Raw genomic sequence first — 12508 nt, 5'->3', positions numbered from 1 at the left:
GCCATTTAATGAGAGGGGGACAAGTGCTTATGACATTATTTAACAAAATACAGTGACTAATTTTCTTTTTACTTTGCTGTGTTATAGGCAAATGTTTTATATTAAACGTTAAATGCTAATTTAAAGAACTGAGTTGCTGAAGCTTTCCAGGTCTTTCTTTAAAAACAAAGCATAGTTTCTGAGCTGAAGGCTGAGGAAGAGTAGATGTGGGCTCTAAGGAGGACAGATAGAAAAAGGCCACCTTCAGCCTGCTCTTCATGTAGATGTTTGTTTTCTTGTCTGTAAATTAGGGGTTCTTGTGTCTGCCTCAGAAGGCCGCCTGGGGGTTCAGGGAGAGATGGTGTGAAAATACCCTGCTCGTTTCTGAGCATCAGGCCAGATGGCCCCCGCCATCCACCCCGCCCAGGGTTGGGCCATCCACTCCATCCTTCTCACACTGTTGTCAGGAGCTCCATCTTCTTCATCCTCACCCTGAGAACAAGTCAGTGCCACATTTGCCGAATAAAACGTTTAGTCAGTGCAACAGAGGGTTTTGGTTTTCCCAGACGTATCACCTACACTCACCCGCCTTTCTGATCATTGTCGTTGGTCCAGTCACCATGCTTGACTGGTGACTTCAACAAAGATGTGAATAACTGGACAAAGATCACATCCTGGGAGGGTGCCTCTGTTTGGGAAAGGTGTCAGTTCTCCTCCAAATTTTTATATATATAAGAACTCTTTTGGTAGGAAGATGACTTTTATAAACAATAGGAAGTTTGGGGGGGTAAGTAAGTAAAAATAAACAAGAAAAGTTCCACTAAAGAATTGAAGGAGATAATAAAATACATTGTAAAACTCTGATCGTTAGAATGGACAGAATTAGGACAGAATTTTAAATATTATATATTTTTAATTTTTGGCTGCATTGGGTCTTCGTTGCTGCACACGGGCTTTCTCTAGTTGCGGCAGGTGGGGGCCACTCTTCATTGTGGTGCACGGGCTACTCATTGCGGTGGCTTCTCTTATTGCTGAGCACAGGCTCTAGGCGACACGGGCTTCAGTATCTGCGGCACGCGGGCTTCAGTAGTTGTGGCACGCGGGCTCAGTAGTTGTGGCACACGGGCTTAGTTGCTCCGCAGCATGTGGGATCTTCCCGGACCAGGGCTCGAACTCGTGACCCCTGCATTGGCAGGCGGATTCTTAACCACTGCGCCACCAGGGAAGTCCAGGACAGAATTTTTAAAGCTCAGAAACAGACCGATGCCTGTGTAAGAATTTTTGTCTCTGATTTCAGATGAGTGGGAAAAATTGTACTGAGCCAACTGACTGAGGAGTAAAATCCATATTCTTTACCAAAATAAGTTCCTGAAGGATTAGAGTTAAACGTAAAACCGGTCTCTGAAAGAACTTGAAGAAAATATAGGAGGATGTTTACCTCACCCTATCTAAAAAAAAAACTTTTCTGCTTGTGCTGCTGGGGAGTAATCGTTGGCTGTAAATCATGAAAAGTTGCATTTTCACAGAACCACCAGCCACAAACGAACAATGCAGCTAATGGATAACCTGGCATATTCCCCCAGGCGACCCTCATACTGGATAGTCCTGGGGCAGGGGCTCGGCCTGGCTACGTGTGGCTTCTCCTCCAAGCTGAGGAGGTGGGAACGGGAAGACCTGATCCTGGTGTTTTGGGGTGTTCGTAACACATTACAGGATAGTTGGCAGAATCTCTTTACAGGGAGTGTTGCTTTTCTGTACGCTGAATCATTTTGAAAGGTTGGGCCGGAGTAGCCAGCCCCATCCCACCCTGTTTTTTACCTGGGGTCTGTTAAAACAGCCACTGTGGGCCTGCTGAATCCTCTTTGCTTCCACATTACCAGCTTTCCTGGCTTACAAAACACAGCCCATCCCATTGCTTAATCCTCCCCAACCCTTATGAGCAGGCAGGACCACAGTGACACGAAACGAGTGCAGAAGGGCAGAGTGGCTTGCCATCATCGTCCCTTGCTAGTACAGGCAACAGTGCTTGAACCCCAATGTATTGATTCCCAGGGCTGTCCGTTTTCTTGCTGCATGCAGTGTGTTTGGGGGATTCACATGTTCCCTTATTTGCTTCCACCCAAGTTGAAAGTTAGGAGTTCTGGGTCCTGTTTTCTGGCTGAGGAGGGGACAAGAGAAGTGATTCCTTCAAGGTGTTGATGGCAGGCTGCATTCGCTTCGTTTCCTGACCCCGAGGGGCTCGCTCTCATCCCAGAGAACCAGTCAGACCCCTGGGAGATGATTGGTGATGCAGTTTCAGAGGCTCAGTCCTGGTGGGGTGTGGGAACCTTCAAGGCTGGAGGTGGGCTTCCTGCAGGAGGAGCCCCTGGGAGGTGTAGAGTCAGTGGGGAGGAGCAGGGCCCAGGTGGGCCAGTCAGGCCTGGGGCTTCCTGATCAGCCTCACCCTCCCATGTGAGCACAGGGCCAGGCACAGACATGCCGGCCACGTGAACAGGTGGGACACAGATTGTCTGGAAGGAGGCCAGGCTGGGAAGAGCAACGTCTGTTCACCCCGGGAGGCATTTGTTGAGGCAGATGTACCAGGTAAATGCCAGAATAGCAGCATTTAAAAGGAAAAGTAACGACAGTCTCCCCATCGTGCGGCCTACCTCATCTACAGCACCCAGGACCCAGACGGTGCCAAAAACATGCCTGTCTGCCCCCACCCTCTCAGGGGACGTTTCCCAGCTGGGCTGTCTGTTTATTCATTACGTCGTGGGTATTTATTGATCTTCTCCTCTGTACAACATGCCAGTCTCTTGGAGAGGGCACAGGCATTTATGAAGCACCTCGCCTGCCCTGAAGGAGCTTCATAAAGCAGCCAAGGGGGAAGCCAGGGCATCCTTGGTTAATAACAGCTACTGTTGCTTGGCAGGGTGTGTGCACATGGTAGGCATTGTCCTTCCATTTTAGAGATGAGGAAATGGAGGCTCAGAGAGTTCATCCCTCGCCCACTGAGTGACACACCTGGGAAGGTGGTGTTTGCAGGGGGGGGGAGTCTGTGGAGGACGTGGGTAGATGGCGGTGGGGTGGGGGTGGGAACTCGCCGTCTCTCGATGTGGGTGCAGCCTCTCACTTTCCACCTTCTCTTCCCCACAGAGCGCAGCCGCCGCCCCGAGCCCGGTGCTTGGCAACATTCCCCCCAACGATGGGATGCCGGGAGGCCCCATCCCGCCAGGTTTCTTTCAGGTACGTGCTGGGCCTCCATCCTTTGCTCCTTTCACTCCAGGCCAGGCCCCGGGCAGGCGGGAGGGAGGGAGAGAGAGAGAAGTAAGTGGTAGCTCAGTTTGCCATGGTCTAAATACAGTTGCTTTATGCTGGTTCAGACCCTTCCCATCCCGTCCCTCTCTCCACCCCTTCCAAAAACCGAGGAGGGGAGAAAAGAAAGGTGGAGAGCAGACACCCTCCTGCATGTGCTCTGTCACTTCTGCCGGAGTTTGTTTTCTTCACACCAGCTTCGCACTCACGACACAGCCCGCCCCTGGTCAGGGCTGCGGCGGGCTGCTTCCAAGTCCGTGTAGAGCTCTTTTAACAAAAGGCTTTTTTTTTCTTTTTTAAACAAGTAAACTGTTCTTTGTTTCTGTTTTGTTGCTGCTGTCGTTGTCATTGTTTACTTTGCCTGTCCAAACTACAAACCTTAGGCGTAATCTAAAAAAAACAAAAAACCCACCATCCTGGCAGGTCTGGGAATCCTTTCTCTCTGGTTAACCACTTGATTTTTTCCAAGTGTGATCACAGACGGCGTCCCACAAGCATCTGTGCCCGTGCTCTGCCCGCCAAGGCAGGAGCAGCTCTCATGTGGGTTGAGAGCCTGGTCTTCTCTGAAAGACACCTTGTTGGGCTGTCTGGGTGCGGGGTGTGGGGAGGTGGCTTTCTGATTTGCTGGGGTGGGTGCACCTGGCTCACCCTCACCCTGCCTCCTCCTCCATCTCCGCTGTCCCCTCCGGGAACTCCTTGGATTTAAACCAGACTGAGACTGGGAAAGGCTGTCAGAGAGAGATTGGTGTCTGGGGCTGGAAGGAACTTTTATGATGAAGCTCTTGAGTGTGACATTCTTTCCAACCTGTCTCCGGCCGGGTTTGAGAATCTGCCTGAGTTCCTCACACCTTTTGAAAGGTTAGCTCCTCCAGATAAGAATATGGAAAGAGCTGTTGTCTAGAAGAGAAGGCAGAGATTTCCCTGTGTAGCTCATGAATTCAAAACTGGGACCAGTGAGGCAGAGTCTGAGGAGCCTTTGGCTTGGTGACAGCCAGAATTTCGCGCCGTGTGCATCTCGCCGTGAGCCGTGGGCCGCAGGAGGCAGGGGCTCCCTGGCACTGGAGGTATCTTAGCAAAAATGGGACAGGCACCTCTTGGGGATTTTAACGTGACCTCCTCCCAGGATGGGAGGTGACCTGGAAGACACTTCTGCTTTGCAAGGTCTCACATCATGGTTGATGTTAACTCCCAGGAGGGGAGGGTTAGGACATGCTACTTACCAGGCAAAAAGGGAATCAGTGAAATATGGGTGTTCTCCAACAGAAACAGCAGGTCGCCTACCAAGATGGCAGTGAGAGGAGTGAGAGGGATTTAGGGATGGAAACTCAAGACATTGGATGGCCATGCATGTGTCTATATGCATTCCTAGCATATGGTCCACACTGGGACCTTGTCCCAGGGATGGAAATGGGTGTATAGGCTTCAGGTTGGACCAGACCAGGCCTTGCCTCGGGTGAGGCTTGGGGTAAGGCCACAGACATTGGGAAGAGGGGCCAGACTTCCAAGAGAGAGTGAGACGCTCAAAGCCTTGGAAATCCATGAACCCAAGAAAGACAGGAGCCTGACAGGCTTCTCCCTTTCCCTCAGAGGAGGAACCCAAGGGGCTACTGACTGAGAGGGTCATCCATGCCAAGGGGCAGCCATCTTCCTGGCCACTGCGGACTGGTGTTCTGCACCCAGCTGGTGGTCTTTCCCATGGTGCTCTCTCTGGTTGGGGCTTCTTTCCCAGGCTCGCATATCCTCACCAGTGATGCCATGGTTGCCCTTCATGCAGTGCGGATGTGGCTTTCCTGCCTAGTGGGCAGAGCTCACCCAGGTACCAGGCTCCACCTGTGTGCATCCCTCTTGAGGCTGCTTGCTGGCATCTGGGTGCCCAGTGCAGGCCACTGTGGCAGGAGAGGTGGACAACAGCCAGCTGTATTTTTTTTAAATAGGCCGTCGTCGTCTTCTTTGGCCTGAGTCTGGGGCAAGGAGAGGCCTGCCTGATATGTGGGCAGCTCCCAACTTCCTGCTTTGGTACAATTGTCCATGGTTAAGGCCTAATTCCAGACATACTTCTTAGGCCCTCCCACGTGACGTTCAGGGGTGTGTGGTCAGAAAGCCCAGACTGATTCCTGTCCTTATTTAGCCACTACCAGCTACCATCAAACAGAGGTAACTTTCGGATCCACCCCCTTTTTTTTTTTCTTTTTTAAATATTTATTTGGCTGTGTCGGGTCTCAGTTGCAGCACGTGGGATCTTCATTGCAGCATGCAGGATCTTCCGTTGCGGCGTGCGGGCTCATTGCTGTGGGGCGTGGGCTTCTCTAGTTGTGGTGCGCGGGCTCCAGAGCATGTGGGCTCAGTGGTTGCGGCACTCACCGGCTCTCTAGTTGTGGCGCACAGGCTCAGTAGTTGTGGCGCACAGGCTTAGTTGCCCTGCGGCATGTGGGTTCTTAGTTCCCTGACCAGGGATCAAACCTGCATCCCCTGCATTAGAAGGCAGATTCTTAACTGTTGGACCGCCAGGGGAGTTCCTGGACCCACCCTCTTAACTTAAGGTCTTCTCTGATCCCCAGGCAGGGTGAACCATCAAGAGCTTCCTGGATCATTGAGCAGGGGGCTGTGTCCCAGCCTCTCTGCTTCCTGAGTGACTTTGGCTAGACCCCTACCCCTACTCCCACCCCAAGGGGCATCATTTCTCCATCAGTCAGATGAAGGTGGACAAGGTCCTTCCTGGTCAGGGTGCTGAACTGCTCATTCTGGGTCACTGTTGCGGGGAAAGGATATCTCTCTGGAAGGAGGTAGTGGCTGCCCATTTCCGGAGCAGGCCGGCTCCCAACAGGAGTATTAGCTATTGATTGCTGGCCCTGACCCTCGCGCACCTTGCAGGCAGCCACTCTGATATTAGAAGGGAAATAGAGATGGTATCGAGGGTTTTATCTCCTGCCAACAATTGCACTTCTTCCCCTGCTTGGTCACGGCCTGGCAGGCAGCTCTGCTGCAGGAGGGGCTTTGCACCAAGGAGCCAGCCTGGCTTGGCTGATCCAGCTTTGGCCAAACCCTGTCCCAAGGTGGCCAGCCTGGTTTTCTGGTCAGGATTCCAACCCTAGTTGGTGCTAAATTTAGTTGAGGGCTCCAAGGTGGGTGTGAGGGACCAGCTTTTCACCCCCACTCCTGGCCCCTTAGAAAGCAACACAGAGGACTTACTGCTTCAGGCCTCTGACTGCCAGGCTGCAAGGCTCCACTTGGGGTCAGAAGGTTTGGCCATCTTCACATTAGGTCCCATCTGTTTGCTCTTCCTTATTCGGTGTTGGGGTTTCCGAGGCGGACAGTGCCCGTGGTCCTGTGGCATGAAATGTGTTTGGTAGCAAGCTGAGGGCTGACGGGGAGATGTCTTGGGACCTGACCTGGCCACACCTCACTATTGGGGAATATTGTGGGGTTCTACGGGTCATGGGAGACCGTAGTAAGGACATTCTAATTCTTTGTGTTCCTTACAAAAAGACCGCCTCAATCTTGGCATCCCCAGCACCTGGTGTGCACTGGGGACCCAGGAAATGTTTGAACTGAGTTTGCGTTGCTCGTGTTACTAGGAGTGGAGCCCAACCGGCCCCCAGGCTCTAGGTCCGGCATTCTGACCAGGCTAGGCGGGTCCAGGGGTGGTGGTGTGGAGAGTAGGGAAGGACTTGGAGTTCTGGAGCCCAAGGACACGTGTTCTAGCCCCCTGCTTGTCCATGTGCTTGCTGAGTGACTTTGGGCAAGTTGCTCCCCATCTCTGGGCCCCAGTTTCTTCAGCAGTAGACAAAGCAGGGTGGACCAGATGGTCTCTGAGGGCCCTTCCCACTTGGATTTTCTGCTTTGGATCCAGATGGATTTTACATAATCAAGCAGTGGCATTTTTTTTTCACGCAGCTGAAGTCGGGCTGCACATCTGGCAAACTCAGCTTGGCTTTGGCCAGGCCTACTGGTCTGGGTGGGTCCCCAGCTCCTTGGCCCTAAGGTGGTTTGAAGGGAGGCGCCATCCAATGAGGATTTCTAGGTCCAGAGCTGGAGAACTGCAGGAGGGCAGGGGGTCACGGAGAAGGGAGCATTGGGTACAGGCTGTTTTTGTTCTTGTTTTGTTTTAAATTCCAATAATTGTTTTCAGTTATGAAGTGTTTTTGGACATGCAGCCTGCTTTCATTCTGATCACAGCGTTTCTGCAGAGGAGGCATGGCTGATTGGGAAAGTGAGACTCAGAAAGGTGAATGACCTGCCCAAAGTTATCAACCGAGGGCTGGAATCAGAGCCTAAACCCAGGTTCCTGGTTCCTGATCCTCGTGTTCTTCCACAGCAGTCAGGGTCCTAATGTAGATACATGTCTGATTGTCTAAGAGAAGAAGAGAGAATAGAGAACAAGAGAAAAGGGGGGAAAAATAATGGAAGGAGAAGGAGAAACTCTAGCCATCTTCTCTCAGAAGGAGCCAATGTTTCCATTCAAATGCCAGCAGAAGTCGTAGGTCTACAGACTGTGCCTTCTCTGGAAAAGACAGCCCTGGGGGACCCAGCTCCCTTTGCCAAGCCCAGCCCCTCCTGCTCTGAACATGCCTAGAGACTTTCCGCCACGGTGGGGGACATGTAGGGCTTGACATGTCCCCTGTTCCAGTGAGTCCTCGTCTCTGCTGGGCCAGCCCACCCACCTTTGAAGTAGGTTGAGGTCTGTCCCAGATAACCCCTCCCCATCAGTTACAGGGGGAGAAAGGAGAAGAAACAAATGATGTGTATAGCCCAGGAAGCAGAGAAATGATCCAGAAGTAAGAGAGAGAGAGGTACACATGACCTTGGTCCTTTGCTGTTGAGATTATAGGATACACTTCTCTGCTTATCTCCCACTGGAGTAGCTGGGGTTTCTCTGGGAGAGAAGCAGCCTCAGGAGGTCTCTGATGACTGACTTGAAGTATCTGAAGTTCTGCCATATAGAAGATATTCAGCCCTGCCTCTGTGAGGTCAGCCCCGTAGATCGCAGATCCTTCTGAGAAAAGGAGAGGGAGACCACTTGAAGTCTTTGTAGGGAAGACATTTCTACCACCTGCTCATTTAATGATGAAGTAATGAGCTCCTTGACACTGGTGGTAACCAAGCAGAGACTAGATGCCCAGCAGAGATCCTTGAGGACTGTGAGCCTTGGGGTGGGGTGATGTGTTTCCAGGGAAGATCAAAGCCCAGCAGATGAGAACATGCTGGCAGCAGCAGCTCGGGCAGTTCGCAAGAGCTGGCCCGTTTCCTGCCTTCCTGTCCAGCGGGAAGCAGGCAGCAGCAGAGTGAGCTGACATTCTTCCTGCCAGAAAGCTGCTGCAACAGGAAGGACTACTCTGTGCTGATGAGGGCAAGTCTGGGACTAGGGGAGACTTGGGAAGAATTAAACCACCTTGTTTTTGTGGCTTTCAAAGCCTGCTACCAGGGAGGACTTGACGGGTGAGGGCCCAGATCCCCACTGGACAGCTGGTGAATCTGAGGCTAGAACCATGTGAGGCCTGGCCCCGGCTTGTTGTTGGCTCATCGGCCAGACATGGTCTCTTAAGGGCTCAGCGGCCTCCTAGCCACCCAGCCGTGCTGAGCACTGCAGACTAAGGAGGCAGCCAGGGAACCTGCCCTCAGTGGCTCACACAGACTGTCTGGTGAAGGAGGCAGGGGTGATTACACAGAGGAGCCAGTGTGCCTGGGCGTGGATGTGAAAGGGTAAGTTTGGGATGGCAGGAGGTCCACACAGACACATGAAGGACTTGAACTTAAAGACAGAGGGGCGCCGTGGAAGGTCCCTAAGAAGGGGAGTGACACGGTCCCAGGAAGAGCACCAGTGGCCTAGAGGGGCTGGGCTCATGGCAGGATGGCCAGCATGGAGGTGTGAAGCCCAGGCTGTGGTCCCCATGGGAGGTGGCCAGGCCTGAGCTGGAGTGGTGACTGAGTGCGGTGGCTGGTGCCCCCTGCCCTCGACGGGTGACCCCTCGCTGGATGTTTTAGCTGGGGCGGGGGGCGCGGAGAGCAGGGCCAGGAGGAGACCTGCTTTGGACTGAGGTGCGGGGTAGGGCAGAGCAGGAGGCGGGTGTGGGGCTGAGAGTCAGCCTCTTGCCGAGTGTCCGGTACCTGCTACCCTGTTGGAGCCTTCCCTCTGCAGGGGACGAGACCCCGTATGTGGTTCCGTGGCTGCCCAGGCTAGCCCTTCCTGGCCTCCCCAGCCGTGCTCCCGGGTCCTAAAGTGGAACTGGCCGAAGCCCTCTCATAGTTGCTGGTGGGACACCCTCCAGATCAGCGAAGGTGCCCCGTCTGTGATCTCATTTGCCTGTCAGGTAGGCCTGAGAGCTGCTAGCATTCCCACTGTCTGGGTGAGGAAAGCGAGGCTCAGCTTGGCCAGAGTGCTGCTCAGGGAAGAGAGGCCTGGGCGGGGTGGTGGTGTTCGGAGCTTCCTGATGAACTCCCTGTCTGCTGGGGAGCAGATTCCTCCCCTTTCTGGGCCGGCTCTCTGACCCCAGCCCCTTGCCCTGTCTGCTTCCCTGTGGGCGGAGGGGATCTGATAGGTGCACTGGTCCATGGGAGCGGACAGAGGAGCTGTGTCCCGGGTGAGCACGCGGGGTCCTCCGGGGGACAGAAGCACCCCCTCGTCCCCGCCCCTCGCCCTGCTGTCTGCCTCCAGACTGACAGAAGGCAGGGTCACCCCCGCTGAGAAGGATTAGAGCAGAGGCGGGGCGCCGCAAACGCCGGGCCCTGGGCCACGGCTGGAGGTGGGAGGGCTTGTTGTTCCCACCCCGAGCCCCCGCCTCTTCCAAACTGACTCGCTGCCTGCAACAGCGGAACCCCCCCCCCCCCCCCCCCCCGCTCCTCACGTTACTGAGATGAAGCCAGGGGCAGCCTTTAAGCCTGAAGACCCCTACCCTGGGAGGTGGACACCTGCTTTGAGTCCAGCTCCGCTGTTGCCAAACTGCTGTGTGTCCTTGGGGGGCCACCCTCCCCTGTCTGGACCTTCGTTTGCTCATCACTCTAGCGAGGGGTGCCCAAGAGGCCTTTATGAACCCCTGCCGCTCTGAAGCGTTGTGCACCGGGCTGTTCCTCCCTTCCCTGCCATGGACCCACTCGCAGACGTTGCCCCACGTTCACCCGGCCTGTGCGGAAAGGCCAGGGCGGGAGAGAGGGGGAAAAAGGACTTTCTTTCTTGCCAACACTACCTCCACAAAGGTCAGTCTGTGCTCCCGCCCCGCCCGGCAACCAGCCTGGTGCCTAACGTCTGCCCAGCGGCAGATGACCGGCCGGGGCTCCTAGCAACCGTGGACAAAAGGTTACTCCTGACGTGCCAGGCTGCCTCGCCCCCTCGCCCTCCCTCCTAAAAAGGGGGGAAAAAGTTGCCGCCGTGACCGGTGCTTGTGCCTGAGTGCACGCGTGGGCATGTTTGCGTCTGCACACGCAGACCGCCTCCCCCTCCCCAAAATGTGAACTCCACTCTCGCTGATGAAATGGAAAGTTGAACATAAATCAGTGTCTGCCACCCTGTTAGCTATGCATCAGCAGTCAGTGCCTGGGAGGTTTGCTCAGTAACAAAGCACCCGGCGGCTCCTCAGGCCTCGACCGCCCCCTGTCGTGGAGCCGGCCCCACACCCAGGAACGCGTGGGCTGCAGCCAGCCCTGCCGCCTGCCCCTGCTGCCCCAGACCCGTCCTGCCTCCAATCCCTCTCCAGGGAGAGGCTCCGGAGGGACCCTCAGACGTGGGAGGCCCGGGGGCCGTGCTCAGCTGCTGCTTCTCCTGCCCCGGGAGAACCCTGGGGCCACGACCCCCCCGCTCTGGGCCTCTTCTCTTGAGCTCTAAACCGACGCCCGAATCTCTGACTTTTATGGATCTGATGCCCAAGGATTGGTGTCAGCAGCGCCTTCACCTCTGGTTTGTTAAGAGCTTGGGCTGGTTTATCCTTCTCCCCTTTGGACCTGGGTTTCTCTTAGAATTGCATTTCTCCGAGAACCCCGTGCTGGAGAGCTGCTCTGCCATGGGTGCCTCCGTTCCCCCAGAAGATTTCCCCACCTCTCACGGGTAGGGGGCAGGGGGTGGGGTAGACCTTCCTCAGCTCTTGCTTCCTTCTCTACAAATCATGCTGAGGTTATTTTTCCTTTAAAAAAAAAAAAATCAAATTTCTCAGCCCTGTAGCAGAAGAGGTTTGAGGAAGGGAATTCCAGCGGAATCCTGGAATTAACACACCTTGGCATTACGTGGATTGAGAGAGACCCCCCTGAATAAGATCATGCTGCCCTGAAAGGAAAGTGCCCTTTGGGGAGGCTGGGCTGGGCCCAGGGCCTTGGGCCCAGACCGGGTGGTCAGAGGGCTTTCTCTCACCTTGCTGAGGTGCTCTTCTAAGAGCTGGGGATATAGCAGGAGACCCGTAGTGTGGATTTTGGGTTCATGTCCTGTTTCTGCCTAGATTAACTCCCCAGCTGACCTTTCCCTGACAAGCTCCTTCCCTTAAACGAAGGCCTTGGAATCAGTGAAGCCCCTGGCCTAGGCCCACCCCTGGGTTCCAGGAAGCCCCATCTCTTGCTAAGACCAAGAGGGTGGGATTAGACTTTTTAAGAGCACCGGTGGGGCCATGGCTTTCATGAAGTGTCTGTTCCGTGCTGGGCTCTCTAAGGGGCTCCCTGACCCTGGGGACACCACTTCAGCTGTGTCTGCAGTGGAGGGGAGCAGAGGGCACCCAGCTGCAGGAGAGGCCTGGTCAAAGAGGGTTGTCAATGCTCAGTGGCTGTGAGCAGGGGCTTTGGAGCAAGACAGCCCACTGCCACTCCTGGTGACGTGTTCTGGGCGGGTTATCTGAGCTCTCTAGGCACTGATCTCCTCGGCTGTGCTGGGAAGCAGTCGTTCGGCGCATTGCAGCGCTTCCTTTTCAGAGCGCTGGTGAGGATTGACTATACACATGCAAGTATACTCGTGTTCAGTGATGGTTTATTACTGCCGTGGAAACGTGACCCAGTGTTGACCAATGGTCAGAAGCCCAGCGGTTGGGCCCTTGGAGCTCCCACGTGCCTGTTAGTTCATCTGCCCCCGTGTGTCCCATCCCTCCCTCACCCTCTCTAAACGTGCTTCCTGACAGCCCTGGGGTCATGCAGCCTGGGTTGGCACGTTGGTGGCCTTGGGAAAGTCCATTAAACTCTCTGAACCTCAGCTGCTTCACCTGACAGGTTGGGGTGAAGATACACCCCCTACCTCTTGGGGCGGATATGAGGACACCACGAAATG

The 12508-nt window shown here is 54.7% G+C and overlaps 1 protein-coding gene across 31 annotated transcripts in view; it reads left to right on the top strand.

Moving 5' to 3' along the window:
- Window positions 1–12508, top strand: part of SSBP3 (single stranded DNA binding protein 3) — a 163203-nt gene that overhangs the window by 111082 nt on the left and 39613 nt on the right. For 23 of the 31 annotated variants that reach the window (XM_065877686.1, XM_065877751.1, XM_065877836.1 and 20 more), the window contains one exon: window positions 3118–3207. The exons of 7 other annotated variants lie outside the window; for them this stretch is intronic. In XM_065877686.1, the coding sequence (XP_065733758.1) occupies window positions 3118–3207 (90 nt within the window). Of the gene's footprint in view, window positions 1–3117; window positions 3208–4545; window positions 4549–12508 lie in introns of all 31 variants that reach the window. One more of the 31 variants, XM_065877668.1, reaches the window with a different exon arrangement.

The sequence above is a fragment of the Phocoena phocoena genome, chromosome 1 (genome assembly GCF_963924675.1).
Source record: "Phocoena phocoena chromosome 1, mPhoPho1.1, whole genome shotgun sequence".
Lineage (NCBI taxonomy): Eukaryota > Metazoa > Chordata > Mammalia > Artiodactyla > Phocoenidae > Phocoena > Phocoena phocoena.
This window is presented reverse-complemented; position numbering and strand designations above follow the sequence as displayed.